We start from the raw sequence: 17,263 nt of genomic DNA on the forward strand, positions 1-17,263 counted from the left end.
TTGGCCTCTATCACTGTTATTTGTATTTCTCCTGCATTCTCTGCATCTCCCCTCTAGGTGAATGTTCCTGGGTGTGCTTGCACACGGCTTGCTGTGCCCACTAGGCCTTTCTGCTCTTCTCTAGGTTCCCCCTCCTATTATGTGATCACTACTGTTGCCCTCCAGGCATTTTTTCCTCTCTATGTTGAGCTGAGCCTGGTCGACTCCCACTGCTTTCGCCACTCACTGCCTGTTGATGCCCGTGCTCACTTGTCTCCATATGCACTCTGCTGTTGCCCTTTGCTCCCTCCGTTTACCCACCTCTTTTTTCACAAGTCCCCTCCTTGGGCACCCTTTTGAGCGTAGCTCTGTGCAGGGTTTCCTTCTCTTCTCCTGTCGCCTGCCCTTTCTCGTCCCTCTATCACACCTACTATGGTGCTCTCAATTTCCCCCATCATTTCTAACTGATTTTCTATCTCCTATCCTACTCTTCTCAGTAAGACTTGTAGGAAGAAGCTCAAGAAGGACACCGTGGTCTCCAATCCAGGCCTTCCCATAGTTGACACCTATGTCAGTGCTTCCTCCAGACAGACTCTCGCTGAAATCCTCTTTGTCGTTCCTTCACCCGACCTATGGACCCTTCATATGGTCGCACTTCTCTCGCCTTCCTCCTCTTCTCCAATTAGTGGTGGCACCTGGTGGGAGGTCCTCTTGGCCCCCTTCCAGTCCTCCAGTCTCATCATTATCTAAACGGCAATGTCATGATCCAGGGCCCTCAGCCCAATCTTCTCCTATTTGATAGGTGCCTCCCTCGCCTCATCAACTTCCTTCCACCTTCTGTTATTCCTTCTACCACTTCTCTGACCCCTCTGCCACCTTCTCCTTCCACCTCTCTGGCTCCTCTGCCACTTTCCATGGGTATTCCTCTCACCTGTACACCCCTATCCCCCGAAAGTCTTTCAAAAGTGGCTACCTGCTCCACGTGGCTACTCTCAACTCTTGTTCTGCTGTCAAACACTCCTCTGAGATCTGCCACCTCCCTGAACTCCTGGACCTGCCTGGAGGTTCTCACACTTACCGAGACCTGGTTCGAGGCCAGCTCTGTCACAAGTTTTGACACACTCCTCCACCTGGACTCCCTAGACTCCCCTGGGCTTTTTCGCAACCTATGCAACTCTCTTTCCCTCTCCATTCTACCCTCTGGTCCGACTCATTATGCTGGCCACACCTTGGATGTTCTCATCTCTTCAGACTTCCCCTCTAATCCTATCACTACTCAGCTCTCCTGGACTGACCACTTTCTTCTTTCTTCTCACTTGAAGCTTCCTGTTCCCCTGACAATGGCCCATCCAGCACTGTCAACTTCCTTTACGATCATTCAACCTATGTAGCAAGTGTATGTGGATGCTTTTGCCTCCACTTTCTCTCCCCCACTTACTCCTGCAGCTGGCTCCCATCCTGACAAGGCCCTTTCAAACCTTCACCTTTCCAGCTCTTACACTTTGGATATCCTTGCCCCTGTTATGACAATCTGCCTGAAACCTGCCACCAAGTACAATTCTTGGTATGACTCTGACCTGGCCGCTCTGAAATGAAAGTCCAAAGTAGCTGAACAGAAGTGGGGAGCGTCGGGTGCACCCACTGACAAACTGGCCTGTTGCCTGCTCCAAAGGCAATACAGAGTCTCGATCTTCTCTAAGAAGAGGGTCCATATTCAAGCCTGCATTGCAACGGCCTCAAACAACAAAGCCAAACTTTTGAAAATCTGCAAGGAGCTGGCCAATCCTACTGTAGTATCTACCTCTTCTACAATTACCCAGGCCCTCTGCACGGCTCTGGCTTCTCATTTTACCACTAAAACCCAGAACATCCTGTCCGCACTCTCCTCCTCTTTTCTTTTTCCCTCCACCTCTGGCAGGCCCTCCCTGCCCTCCTTTCTCTCCTTCTCTCCCCACTCTCTCCTGTAACACCTAAAGAGGATTCCAAACAAGTCTGGTCTATGAAAGTCATCTAAAAAGGTGACCACTCCTGCTCCTCCAGAACCATTAAGTGTAACATTCGTACTCTCGCTCCAGCTGTGGCTGATTTCTGTAATCACTCTTTCCCCCATGGTACATTCCCCTCTCTTCTCAAGCACTGCCTTGTGCACCCCCATACTAAAAAAGCCTTCTGCCGACCCCTCCATTCCGGCAAACTATTGCCCGATCTCTAACTCTCCTTTCCTGGGCAAACTCCTGCTAACCCTCCACACTGATTCGGTTGGTTGTCTCCATGACCATGAGCCTGGCTTCAGAGCAGCCAGAGGCACAGAAACTGCACTCCTGAACATCAGTGAACATCTGCTCTCTAATCTTGATTCTAGCTCTCCCTCTGTCCTCATTCTCCTCAACCTTTTCTCTGCATTTGACACGATCAACCACAACATCCTGATTACTCGTCTCTGCAAGACCCTTGGCATCATGGATCAGGCTCTGGCATGGCTGATCTTCCTCCTTGACCAACCTTCCCAGGTGCAGCTTGGGCCCTTTCTCTCCACCACCTCTCTCTCCACATGCTGTGTTCCCAGGGATCCATCCTCTCCCCCTGGTTCTTCGATGTCTATCTGGCCCCTTTGGCCCTCCTGATCTCTACCTTTTCCTCTAACTTTCAGTGTTATGCAGCTGGCATGCAGCTCTCTTTTGGCTACCCTTGGCCTCCCCCTCGCTCATCCCTGACTGTCTATCCGCTATTCAGGCATGGTGTGCTTCTAATGATCTCTGCCCTAATGCCAGTAAGACTGAGATCCTTTTTATTGGGACACCTGCCCCCGCTTCTCCTCTCTCACTCTGGCCGCCCTCCATGGGCCCTCTGCCCTCACACTCTTGTGAAGCAAAACACCTTGAGGGTCCTCTTCGACGCCACTCTCTCCTTCTCGCCACACATCACAAACCTTGCCAAGAAGGCCCATTTCCAGCTGTTCCACCTCAGAGGTAGTCTCCCTTTTCTAACCTTTCCCCAGGAGCTCACTGTCTGCAGAGCCCTGGTTCGCTCTAGGCTTGACTACTGCAACAGCCTCTTTCTCAATCTGTTTATCTCTACTCTTTGACCTCTTCAACTCATCCAGAACAGGACCACAAGATGTATCATTGGCCTCAAGCCCAGGGGCTGCATTTCTCCAGCCCTGAAATCCCTCCACTGGCTCCAGGTGGCTGCAAGGATGAAGTTTAAGACCTGCTGCATCGTCCATAAGGCTTTTTGGGGCTGTGGCCCTCACTACCTTCAACTCTCTCTTTCTAAGTTTCTTCCTCCTAGAGTTCTTTGCTCATCTACTTCTAACTCTCTGCAGGTGAGTCGCTTCTCAAAGCAGAGAATGGGGGGTGGATCTCTCTCCTCTGCAGATGCCACTCTCTGGAATGGCCTACCTGCCTCTTTCTGCCTTCAGCCAGATGGCCTTACGTTCCGGAAGCTCCTCAAGACCTCCCTTTTCTCCTCTTCTTTCTCAGTCCCTCCCCCTGCTAACCTTCCCTTGCTCCTGCTCGGTCTGCTGACTAACTGCTCAGGGTCCTCCGAGTTGGACCAGTCCCGCTGCACTTGCCACCTGGCCCAACTTGCACTGCTGCCAGGCTAACCTTGCATTACCAGGCTGCGATTGACCCCTGTAGTCCCAGCCTTCCTTGCACTTAACTCGGGGCCCTGCTGCTCTGGGAGCACTTCTCCCTGTACCCTCTGTAAGGAAGATATGGTATCAACAGTAAGACAGACAAGTGACCACAGTTCAAGGGTGTTTATTGAACTTCAACCATGGTATGTTATATACCTATCTGATCCTAAATCTACAGATGGGAGCAAGCTACAACCATCAAATAATAATACTAATGTAGGCCTAGTGATGTCTTGCCAAACTAAAAGGGTCTAAAAAACCTATGGACAATCCTTACCTTTAAATACAAACAGCGGGGGGGATAATGTTACAAAAAGAAAGAAGTGTTCACAAAGATATGTAAGGATGTTCAGGCCGTTGGCCTCCCCCACGTTTTTAGCACAGGACAAAGCGGATCACTCGAGCGTAGCACAGTCTCTGGGTTCTTTAGCACGAGGATACAGTTCAATCTTAACACCAGCACCTTCTGTATCCAAGTCTTTTTACTCCTCAAAGTCTCTTCATTCAGAGGGCCTCATGCAACCAAACAAAAACGATAAGTTATTTTCCTCTTTGGATTTCTACAAGTATTCACTTTAGGTGATTCACTTTCACCCGGATTCCCCTCAGTCGGGCTCAGATCTCTTTAGTACAATGTTTATTCCCCTTTGATCCCCCTCAGTCAGGCTCAGATCTCTTTAGCACAATATTCGCAGGATATTCCTTCAGGTGAATCACAGTTCACCCTGGAACCACTCAACTGGGCTCAGATCCCCTTTTAAACACAATTAGTCTCCCTCAGCTGGGCCGGACCAATTTCAATTAAGTATGGAAGACTTTTGAATGTGCACAGAGTTTAGCTTGCCCCATTGCAGGAACACTTCAATTTTACAATTATTTCCCTTTACTTTTGTCCCCTCCGGGTTTGAATACCTAACAGAGACTTTTGAATGAGCATGCATGTGGTGCTGGACCGCTCTGTTTATGGTATCTATCGTTGCTTCAAAGTTCAGTCACTCATTTAGTGCATTAATTGTGTTCGCATCACTTGCTGCATACGCCTCATGGATTATACTCTTCAAATTCCTTCATATAAAGTTGCTGCTAGCAACCATGGGACCAGACAGCACGGGTTGGTATTAGTCTCCCAAACTCAATGGCTGTGCTGCCTTCACTGGCTTTTCTTTGTTGCAGGAGACAAGGACAGTACCACAGGGGAAACCGCTTGTCCCCGCCTTGACTATTGACGCGTGAGAGCCCGGTTACCTTCCACCCAAAATGCTGGAGTCCTCAGCTTTGATCCCAGGTCTTAAGTTTTCTATTCTCGAAGGCTCATAAAAGTTATGGTCTTTTGGCAAAAAGGTCAAAGGCTGTTCCTTTGTGTTCCTTTTCGGTCTCGCCGTATTTCACCTTGTATGAAATTACGATCTTGGAACTGCTGCTTCCTCGTGTGCTTTGCCTCGCTCAGAGTGTGCTCTTGTGCTCCGTTTTTTATCAGTGTAGGGAAGTGTGATGGAAGTCAGGTGTGTGCAATGATCAGTAATTGCCTCACCTTGCCTGACCGTTGTGTTGGGACATGTCAGGTGAAGCGCTCAGCGTTAGTCCATTTTCCTGCACAGTGAGTTGTCCATGAGAAAGTGTTCATGCCGGAAAAGGTGGGGAGATGAATCCCCAAGTATCCTACCTGGTAGGATGGGGTAAAGAGGTTATATGGAAGGGGATACCACATCTTGCCATCCGATGTCCCACTTCCACTCCCCGAAGACCCCCTATCCAGGAGATCCTCCCGCACTGGTCCACCCCCAGGAACTGGATCCAAAAGCGATTGCCGTGTTCTGGCCACCTGGGTGACAGATCCCTGGGGACTAGCGGGTGAGACACCTTCAGGTTTCTCACATCTCCCCCATGCGCTTCTTGCTGCGCACTTGCAGGGTCTCAGTGACACAAGGCCTAGTAAGATCGCTGTCTTGCCCTCCCTTTGTTCCCCCTCCCTTGTCTTGTTGCTCCTTGAAACACTTGTGTATAGGCGCATAACAAATAAATAAATCAATCAATCAAGGACCTAGCTGAATACTTTGCTGCAAACATTTCCAGAATTAGAGACTCTCTCCTGAACTTCCTCACACTCCCTCCTCCTCCATTCAACACTCCACCTACTCTACCATCATTCTCTGCCTCCGTTTCCCACTTTAGTCACACTAATACTGAAGATGTTCTAGCTCTAACTAATGAAGGCTAACTCCTCTGGTGCCCCATCAGAGCCTATTGCTCCTGAGCTAATCAAGCCTAATCCCCCTTAGTGCCATCTCACCTAGCTGAACTCTTCAACCTGTCATTCAACTCTGCTAGCTGTCCCTCTATTTTCAAAACATCCACCTCATCCCACTCCTAAAAAAGCAAGGGTCTGACCCGCACCTACCGGCTAAATTTCACCAGGTGTGTCTCCTTACGCACTAAGGGTTGTATTTGACCACCTTATCAATTTCGTGGACATCCACAACCTTCGAGACCCCCTACAAGCAGGCTTCCCCTCCTGTTACTCCACAGAATCTGCTCTCATGAATGTGTCCAACTTCATCTCTACCAGACTACCTACAACACAAGGTCGCTTCATCTCTTCTGCTAAGCACGCCAACCTATCCTCTATCCTAGTTCTCCTTGACCTGACGGCTGCCTTTGACACTGTCCACATGAGCCCCCTCCCTGCTCTTATTCGCTCACATGGCTTAACCTGCTACAGCTATGCAAATGACACCCAGATCATCTTCAAGATCCCGAAGACCTCATACATCCCCCACGCCTTCTCTCCCGTGACCTTGCCTTACAGACATCGACCATTGGATGACGGCTAACCACCTCCTCCTCAACCCGACAAAAAATGAAATCATGATCTGTGGGAAGACTGCCCTCTTCCCCCAATCCCTCCCATGGCCATCCTCTCTAGGCCCACCTCCTGCTAAATCCAACTCTGACTAAATTATGCTATCTACACATTTGCATTCTCTGACACATCGTCCCGTACCTCTCCTACCCTCACAGAGTCACAGCAATCACAATCATCATTCTGTCTCGCCTAGACTACGCCAACTCCCTATACCTAGACGCCTCTGTTTCTCTACTCAGAAATCTCCAAAGGGTCCTAAACACTGCAGCCATGCTCCCCCTAGCCCTCGGCCCCAGAGAGCACATCACACCCGCCTTCTGTTTCCTCCACTGGCTTCCTGTCGGACAATGGTTCACTTTCAAAGCTATGTGCATCATCCACCGCACTCTGGACAAGACAGGACCAGACTACCTACAACACAAGCTCACTCCTTACACACCCAGCTGAAAACTGAGATCAGGCACCACACTGCTCCTTTCCATCCCTCCCATCAAATCTACCAGAAAAGGCGGGAAGGGGCCTTTTCAGTCCAAGCACCCACAATATGGAACGCGATTCCCCTTAGCCTCTGCCGCTTAGAGGATCACCTTGCCTTTCGGAAGACTGAAGACTTGGCTGTGCCCCCTGCATCCTCATGAACCCATTGCGCCCCTCGTGTTAACTGAACCCCCTCTGTCATATAGGCTGAGGCGGCAATGAGCCCTGCATGAAAGCACTGAGCAACACAGAGAAAGGACCCCAGCAGACCGCACAACAATATCGGCAACACTCTAAAGAAACAAGAATTTAACCATGACACCCGTGTACATATCACACTTCATGTACATGCAAGATAGATGTAGGCATGACCACCCACACACACTCACCTGCAATCATACACCACTTGAAAACACCCTGCAGAACACCTCTGCAATTTAGAATTCAGCTAAGTCCCGCGACAAAAATGTGTACTAGCTGGGCACATAATCGGTCTCATGAACTTGAATACTCTCCCTATAACCTTACAATACCCGTCCAAATGCCAGCTTGACATGGGTCGCAAACAGGGACTCGGCCACCCCTACCTACCGCTGTATTGGCTAAAATACACACACACACTCCAATCTCCCATATCACTGACTTTGGTCCCCCGAGGGTGTTCACCTACAGCGATTTGAGGCCATGCCAATGGGAATAGGCGCTATACAAATGCCATATTACATTATATGACAGGTGAAACTAGTAAACATACAAGCACCGTCCTTTAAGTCTCAATGATCGCCCCTAAAGCAAATCCGGAGATCTTCATGAGCAGCAGAGACTTACCCTTGATACTATACTATACACCCGATTCATGAAGCCTAAAACTGGATGCAATCTACAGACGCGGGGAAGCTTGGAAACACGTCCTGGTAAGTGGTGAATGACAGAAATTGGGTTTACACATCATAGCTGCAGCGTCACCAGTGAGCTGCTGAAAATGAATGCCAGAGGATCAATGGTATCAGTGATTGTGTCCTAAAGGTGCACGTCACCCACACCCCCACTAGGGTGTATGACATGTGAGTGTGTTATGCTGAAACGAGATTAGTGAGGAATGCTGAACAAGTGCCTGTAATTGGAGAAGACAATCAATTGTGTCCCTGCTTTGTTCTTCAAAAGTGTCCTGGTTTTGTGTATGGAAGCGAAGCTCAGAACGTCAATAAAAAGCTCTCAAGACTTGAGCAGGGGTGTTGCTAGGTCTGGAAAAGATCCGGGACTACACCATACCTGCCAGGACTCTGGGCTAGCAAGCCTTTTTTTGTAGCCCATGAGCTTCTATCCGTGGTTACAACCAAAAGACCCAAGAGTAACACACAGCCCCAGTGGCGTTGTAGAGGCTCGCGGTAGCGCGGAGTACTCACTCACCCGTCGCTCTTCTTGCAGAGGTATCCAGACTTCTCTGTGCCATACTGCTTGTTCCCCTGCAGCTGATGCATGCTGTAGGCCAGCTGCTTGCTTATGGAATCCTGACATGGAACAAGAGAGAAATTGCATTAGAAAAGGGTGAGTGAGTGTGTGTGTGTGTGTTAGACTTAACTGCAATAAGTGGCACATCATAGGCTCAATGAAAAATAACCACAAATAACAAACACTGGGGATGTCACAGTGACAACACATGGCACCAATTGAAAAGTGCGAGAACTAAAACCATATGCCTGATGCTTTATTCTTGTTGCTTGGGAAGCAAACGCACCAATGCATGTAAATGAACAGTGTTCTGGAGGACGCAGCATATGCGTTGCTGGGATTAGCGCACACAAACTATCTTGTTTGTAATTAGAACAGTATAGTACCCCCATACAGGAGGCAGAGGAATTATCCTTTGTGTACAGTGAGTGATTGAAAGCGGGCATTCTGCCTTACCCAGCTCTTAATGATGCACTAGGCAAGGCCACTTGGTACAAAGGTGCCATTCTGGACAAAAAAGAAAGTGTGATGGAGGCCCACGTTAAGGGCCACAAACTACTATCACGTCATCTATCCATCACATTATTATCCTAGTTACAGTCATGCTTAGGTTTAGTTTCGAAATCCATAGTCACGGTAATTACATCATCCCATTGAGTTACGCATCATAATTCATTTAAGCACCATTTCAGGGATTTACAGATTCTCTAAATACTCTTTATCAAGCCCTTAACTGTGCAAATGGGTAAAGTGATAGGCAACCAATTGTAAACGAAATTGTGTTGCACCATCTATCACTTCGATGTGTGGGGAACTGAAAGGAGGAGCAGCTCGGTTGACAGGAGAAGTGGGACCTGCGATGAATCTGATGATGTCATCAGGGCCACATGGGGGAGGTAACCCTCAGGGGGCTGACACGACATCATTGGAGAGAGTCACATACCCCCCCATTCCCTTTTAGCGATGTTTCCTCCATTCCTAATGCCTTGATGGCATATTGTAACTCTTTCCCTCAACAACTTACACACAAGGAATAGCATGATAACAAATGAGACGAAAAAGAGGGACAGAGCAATGAAGATGACTAAGACTGGGAAACTAACACAGTGGTCTAGTCTTTGGAAGTTGTTCCATCATGCCACAAATCGGCCGCAGCTGACAGACAGCAGGGAGAGATGGAGAGGCAGGGTTGTGCTGTGACCTGTGCCAATACCGGTGAAAATGCTGAAAGGAAGAACACCGTAGGAAGTGGTGTAGAATTGAATCCAGGCAGCGGAAAGAGAAGCTGGAAACCAGAAAGCCCACGGCCAGAGAACACAAGACTGCGGGAACCGAGCACAGTAGAGAGAGACGCAGGGAAGGCACAGCAGCTAACGCGACGTATGTCGAGCCAACAGATTGAAAGGAACAGAAGCAGAGAAATGCAAGAGACACTTTAAGCACCCGGTAAACCCAGGGAAGATGGACGGGTTACCAGGGTGCCTTGAAAGTGTGTGCCATTTTATGTAAGTAACCCGAGAAATGCAAAGTGAAGCCTATAAAGAAATATATTTGTGCACCGTGCGGGTTGCAGCACCCATGCCACTGAAGAGAAAGCAAAGTAAATGTGACTGGCCTTGGTAAAAGGGCAAAGACCCAACCTATGAGAGAAGAAGCAAATACTGAAACACACTTTAACAAACAAGGCTCGATAAGACAACTTTGTGCAAATATTGTTTCTTAGATAAAAGTAAAAGTAACTGCATAAAAGTCCTGGCAGCATCATATACGGGGCAAAGCTAAGTGTTTGAAGAGAACCGCAAGATAAGTGTTTGAAAGACTGTATAGAATTCCTGGCAGGAGAGTATACCAGGCAAAGACAAGTGTATGTAAAATGTTGCAGTAAGAAAACAACCACAAGGATGTTCCATGCCCTTGAGGGTTTGAATGGTTGTAAATGTGGAAAGGAGCCTGGCAGGGGATTACACCAGGTGACCTGCAGTCTGGGACCCAACCCAAATTGTTATACACTGAAAAGAGAATCCCAGTGAGGAGACAGGCCTTTAGGATTGTGAACTGTCTTTAATGTGAAGAGAGACCTGGGGAAGAGAGGCATTTCCCAGAGAACTGTGAACAGCCCAGGAGGATGGAGTATCCTCTTGGGATTACAAGAACATTTTATACTCTTTGTTTGAACTTTTCGTATTGGCAAAAGGAATCTGCAGAAAGGAGCCATTCCCTGGAACTGTGAAAATTGTCCTCTTGGAACCTTTTGTTTGGATATATACCTTTGTGTTGGATTTCAACATTTGTGCACTTGGAAAACCAGAGACAATACCCTTTGCACCCCAGAGTTAGTTTTATAGTGTGATAGGATTTCAGACACACAACATATATTTGCTTTGGACATCTTGACAAACGACAGACCCCTTAGTTATCATTTCAGGTAGGAAAATGTATCCTAGGTTAGGGTTAGTGAGGCATTTTCCAACCCCTTTTCTGATTTAACAAATGTTTGCAACCAAAGCCATGATTCTTCTGTGTCCGCCTCTCATTCCTTGCTCCTCACAGACATCACCACCACTGTGGTAATAAAGCCTACATCAGTAACTGGTCTGGTATCTTGCAGGCAGGAAACAGCGAAAACGCAAATGTACTGGCAGAGGTAATGGACATGATTATGTACTGTCAGAGCCGTGGATTAGGACATTCAAAATGTGCAATTCCATTACATCCTCATCCCTCGTCCTAGTTCCAGTCCCTAAGGAATGATGCAATGTGGCACCTCCTGCTGCTGGCACCTCGCTACCAAAGCTTTCACACACACCTGTGTGACAAAACGCATGTACAGCAACACCCAAGAGGACTGCATTCTCTGAAGCCATTCTGTATCTGTCCATCTGAGATTGGTACAGGTACCATGTTGACCTTTGTTTTGCTCGGTCACCATCATTCCTCCCCTTGACACCCAGGCGGAGTGGGCCATGCAATTAAGACCACTGTTGGGACCCAGTCAATGTGAGAGTATGAAGCACTGTTTAGACCCACCCCTAGAGGTGAGGTAGGGCCCTTCAAGACCCCTCCCCCATTTTTACAGTGTTGATCTGCGGCATGGTGGGGGCTGCTCCAGTTGCTGAGCTGTGAACTGGGTCTTGTAGGCAAGAGCTCTCCTGTGAACACTGTATGCCTATTCACTTTTGCCTATATTTAAATGAAAGTGTGCTCTATACCTGAATTGGTGTATCTTCAGCATAATTTCCAGGAGTCTGGTAGAAGTACCTGAACATGCAGGTGTAGTGGGCATGCTTCCCATGGCTGTAGCCTGCTCTTGCCCTCGCTAGTACAGTTGGTCAATCTGGCTGAGATGGAGATCTTTATGTCCAGGTCTTACTGCGAAAACACTGATGCTGTTGAGAGCTACAGGATCAAAGCACCAGCAAAGCATGAGGGCCAAGCAGTCACTGCAAAGAATGCCAAAGCCCTCTTCTACACAGCATCTATGAATGCATCAATAAGGCACAGGCCAGTGCACATGGTGTAGAGCCTAGACCGGTATCCTTTCTTTCCTGCCCACTTTTCAAACCCCTCTTAAAGGATATTGTATCCGCAGTAATGTTGTCCCAAGAAATGGAAGGCAAGTGCAAATGTATTTATCAGGTGCCTGCAGAATCTCTTTCACTGCAAATTTCTTTGTCAGAAAGCATGGAGGCAAAGGCCCAGGTGCAGATCACACATGTGAAAGGTATCAAGGAGAAGGACATTGCAGACCTGTTAACATACCTCAGAGAGAATGTATGAATTCCCAGCAGGGTCTGTCCCTCCACGACCACTGGATGACTAGCTCACCAGTATCACAGTTAGCTGATGCCCAACCTCCTTCTCTAGCAAATATCATGGGATGGGATCTTTCAGCAGTGGAAGGTCGTGGACAAAGGTTTCGAGTTAACTTGTTCAACAGGTTGGGATAAATTATAGAAAAAAGGAAACAACCTTACACTTTCTGATCAGTAGCATGTTTATTACACATTCTTACAGATTATCTTCAATGAATAGTTGAGTTTGTAATTAGTACTGTGAAATACCTAGGGGTCTTACCCAACCTACTACCTGGGGATCTTCTACAAAGGTGGCCAGTGGAGGGCCATTGCTTTTGGATCCCGACCCTGGGGGCAGAGAAGCGAGGGGGGGGATCACCTGGGTAGAGGATCCTCAGGAACTGGGGAAGGAATACCCGAGGGTGAGACATGGTATCCCCCCATCCTTGGCACTGATCTACCCAACCCCCTCAGCCTTTATAGGCTTTGCTAAGGCACACAATCTTCACTTCCTCCAATATCGCTCCACTACTGCGACGAAGAAGAGGAAGTCAGGAAGAATGCAGACTTCCTATATGAAACAACACTATGGTACTGGAACGAAGAAGATGTGAACACCAGCATACCTTCATACTCAATGGACATGTCTCGGTAACAAGGCCAGGCATGGTCAGGAAAGGGAAATCAAGAGCTTCACCTGCAGCCTTTTAACCACTCAGGAGAATATAAAAAGGACACTCTTTCAGAGGAGAGAGCGAGTTCGGAGGAGAGCGAGGAGCCATGGCGGTCCAACGCTGAGATGCTGAGGGTCTGGATGAAATACTCTGGACCAGAGTGGCTAATGTACTGTATCTCTATCAGGTTAAAAAGGTCCATGGAAGGGAGCTGGGATTCCCCTTGAAGTTTGCCATGGTGAATGCTTGTTCTCCTGGGCCAGGACAGAGGCCCAGGAGTGTGAGGTGCAGGGAACGGGACCCTGACCGCAGACAGTAAAGACACTGATACTATACCCGGTGAGTTGATCGCAGCGGAGGCCCGGTCTGTTGTCAGAAGTATGAGCAAAGTAGAGATCCTCAAGAAGGGGAGCTGCGAATGAAAGATGAAGTGGGAGCAAAGTCCCCCAAGCCTATGGAAAAGAGACAAATCAAGGAAAAGAGTGTATGAAAAGCATTGGGTGGCCACCAGGTAGGAGGGTGATCCATGTTGGCTGTAGATACCCCCCTACCAGGAAAAGAAGGTATCCTTACAGTTGAAGGTCACATAGTTGTGCAACCTGTAATGGGTGGACCATGCAGTCTGAGAACTGCACCACAAACAGGGGTCCCCGTTGAAAGGTAAAAAGAACTTGGTTGAAATTGGGGGATGAAACCCTGAAAACAAACAAGCTGAATGGACATGTCTTGCAGAACTGAACTTTTGTGTCTTATGAGTTAAAGAAGCCACTGTGAAATTAGAAGAGGTCCGAGTCTGGGCGAGAGAAGCCTGAAAGATCCATTAAGGAAAAGTGAACGAGAAGGCTTCTGGGTTCAAGAAAAGGGAAACCAAAGAAGCCTAACGAATTTACAAGGAGAAAGGTACTGTGAACTTTTTTCCCAGTGAATATTGAGAAAACCTCAGAACTTTATGATCCTGAGTGCCTTAAACCTGGGGAAGGGAGATACAGAAGAGCTCCATTGTCACATTAACTTAGCTTTGAACACCATTGAGTTAGCCAAACCCCATACACCCTGTTTGCCTATAGAAGTGGGGACAAACATAGGTTTTGATACATAGTATATTTCTTTGGACTGGGACTTAGACTTTCCCTTAACTTTGCTTTTCGATAAGGAACATTCCCACCTTATAGTTGGGCCAAGTTAGGCATTTTACCACTCTGGCTATTAAGAATAAAAGGTGTTCAAACTGTGTTTCACTTGACTGTGTCATCTCTTGATACTATGCCTGTTTCACAATACATTCTCATACTTTTTTCATTCAAAAATGCTCAGTATTTTTAATCACGTGAAATCCTCTTTTAGAGTGTCTTCATACTCTTTTAGGAATATCCTCCTATTGTTATGTCTAATCTCATAGTATTCTCTTTTGAAGTGTATTTATATCCATCAGGAGTAATTATAATATATTGAGATCTAATTCACCAATATCTGAAAAGTTTTATTTTTAGAATATCTCATTATTTTAATTATTTTTAAAGCATAATTATGTATATTTCATGATAGAGCTCAAATACAAACACTAACCTTTACTCTCTTGTAGACAATTCATGATTTCAAATACTTTTACAGAGTTTTTCTGCTGTAAAAAGTATAATAAATATATGTCAGTTGGGTTTGTCTAGCTCCCAAATCTCAAATCTATTATATTAGTGATTATTTTAATAGGGGAAGCAGTCATTTTAAAAAGTATATTAATAATAGGGAAACATAACCTTAATAATTCATTTACCCCATTGTTCATTAAAATTACCCAGTTCAAAATGGATTTTCCAACTGAGTTACCCATAAAAACATACAAAGTTTACTTTATAGGTAACAGAGTGTCTCTCCCCTCACAGCATGTATAGTTGCATGCCGGATTCCCATGTGTTCGAATTAAAATGGCCACTTTAAATAGCGGACTTTGTGACGTAAAATAGCACAGTAACGTCATTACGCAAAGCTCATGCTGGAATACCTCATCATCATTTGATCTATACTGTTTTGTTTACTATTCTGCATTGGAATTGCTGCCAAATCTTATTTGAAGATGTACATTTTACAATTATTCTAGTGATACTGTGTTCTTTACTTTAAGAATCAAAGCTTTAAAATAGTTGTAACATCTTTTTTGGTTTTATAGAATATTTTCATTTGACTAGGATATTCACACAAAAAACAAGAACGATTTTTTTTAAAAAAAAGGGTATGTAGTGTGTCGTTATCTGCTTCCGTTTTTTTTTTTTTTTTTTAAATCAATGGATAGGATATATGCGCTGCAAATGGCACAATCAGGGCATCTAATCACTCTCTGAGTTGACCCGACTGATTTCTTTAATCTATACAGTGGGGCAGGAATTGCAGTTCTCTTGCAAAGGATCTAACAGACAACTAGTCTCTCTCTAATGTGGTTTTTGGTTGTTTTAGGGCAACAGAGTTGGCAGCTGTTGCAGAGTCTAAGTCCGTACAGAAAATGCAGTGAACAAGGAATAGGACAAGGCGATTGAGTGTGTAGGGGGCGGTGGGCCCTCTAAAATACTGTCTGATATGCTCCTCATGTTTGTTTGCTAGGTTGACTCACCCCGCAGCTCAGGGGTGCGTTACCCACCTAGTTGGTGACTTGAAGGGAATTCCTACACCAGATGCCAACGCTTCAAAGATGGAGGATGTTCCACTGGAATTGGTGGCCGCTTTTGACCCAGAATGTCTGGTTTCCACATGGTATGGTATTGTATGGTAATGTTTATTTGTAAATCGCCTATACACAAGGCAAGTGTTTCAAAGCGCTCAGGGAGTGAGGTAACAGGGGAGAAAAACAACAGTCATTCAGAGCCCTTGAGTTTCTGAACGATAACCAGTCTGCCCAGGCAGAGTAAGGGCATATAATACAATTAACAGTGTAGATAACAACAAATTGGTCTGATGACGATTCTGCAGTTTTTCCAAGAGCATAGAGGCAACATGCAGGAGGACAGACAGGGAGGAAAAAGATAGACAATCTTCAAGGCAGTGTACGTTCAACTCGTGCAAGTGCACAGACAGTGCACGAGAGGGGAGGGGGTGAGGACAAGTGCAAGGGGGGGATCCAGATGCACCCAATTGGTCAGAAACTGGGTAAGTGATGAGATGCCATTCTCAAAGGCTAATTGACCGAGTGCAGTAGCAATGAGGCAAGTGCAGGCCCAGAGGCAAGTGCTGGAGGACTGTTGAGGGTGCCGGGGACCTGTGAGACGCTGATGTACTCCCAGTGGTCAGTCGGCATGCAGTGTGGAAAAGGAGGGAGAGAGGGAGAGAGGGAGAGAGCAGAGAGAGAGGTTAGCAGGGTAGATTACAGTAGTAAGTGGCTATAAAATCGGAACCCCCCCCCTTAGTTTCCCTGGGTCCTCAGATTGCAATTGGCAGCCCTTTCGACTCAAAGGTGGCATATCCACTTGTCAGCTTGCAGGGTCAGACAAAAGGTCATCAACAAGTGGGTCTTCAAAAGGAATTAGCAGTAGCTGTTCTGCAACCTCACTGCCTTTCCTGTCCGACGACCTACACACTCTTCACTGGTCATCCTTCAGAAATGATGTTATCCCAATGGGGTGCATTAATGGATCTGCGAGGCATTACACATTCTGAAAATGCCACAGGAAGGGTTCGGTATGGGCAGGGAACGAAATTAAGATTGCATAGCAGCTCCTGGGTATCCAGCATTAACAAGTGAGCAGGAGTGACCACTGTGGAAAGAGGAACTAGTACATAGGACTCTACAAACCTACCTTAATATTTTGTTCATTCTGTATTACCCCAACACTTTCAAATGTCATATAGATGTCTCCTCATGATCATTTAAAGATCGTCCCAAATGCATGAAGTTAATGTAACATAATCATGTTTGTTTGGCATCAATCAGCCTGGGGAGTCAAAAGTAGCTGTAGGTGTCAATCTAACTAGGCCCTTCCAGGGTACAAGCTTCAGCTAAGTAGCTCCCAGCTCTCCTCAGTTTCGAACCCTGTATGGTTAGGTCTATCCATTGCTGGAAATTGACAAAATGTACTCTTGGACCCCCAACCCTTAATATGGGGTAGGGTGCAGAAGAGTGATGTGTGGGGGGAAGAGGGGTGGAGCCCCGCAATGGTTGAGCAGGCCTGTTCTCAAGGTGCCCAATCAAGTTCAGCTGAGGATCACCTGTGATCTGCAACAGGGACTGAGTCCTGGCGATTTGCATAAAAGTAAAGAGCATTTTGGGATATAAGAATAACCATAGAATGTTACAATTTAACTACATCTGTGGTAGGGATTCAAGCATGAAACCTTTCTAGCAAGTAATGCAAACTGAGCTCTTTGTACGGTTTATGTGTAATACTCAGCCTAACAAAAT

The 17,263-nt window shown here is 46.7% G+C and overlaps 1 protein-coding gene across 1 annotated transcript in view; it reads right to left on the bottom strand.

The window, feature by feature from the left end:
• LOC138581134 (arf-GAP with SH3 domain, ANK repeat and PH domain-containing protein 1-like) overlaps positions 1 to 17,263 on the bottom strand; it is a 1,625,721-nt gene that overhangs the window by 880,545 nt on the left and 727,913 nt on the right. Inside the window, exon 10 of the mRNA XM_069652230.1 lies at positions 8,370 to 8,470. Coding sequence (XP_069508331.1) covers positions 8,370 to 8,470 — 101 coding nt within the window. The remainder of the gene's footprint in view (positions 1 to 8,369; positions 8,471 to 17,263) is intronic.

Source organism: Ambystoma mexicanum, chromosome 3p, assembly GCF_040938575.1.
Source record: "Ambystoma mexicanum isolate Mex_15411 chromosome 3p, UKY_AmexF1_1, whole genome shotgun sequence".
Lineage (NCBI taxonomy): Eukaryota > Metazoa > Chordata > Amphibia > Caudata > Ambystomatidae > Ambystoma > Ambystoma mexicanum.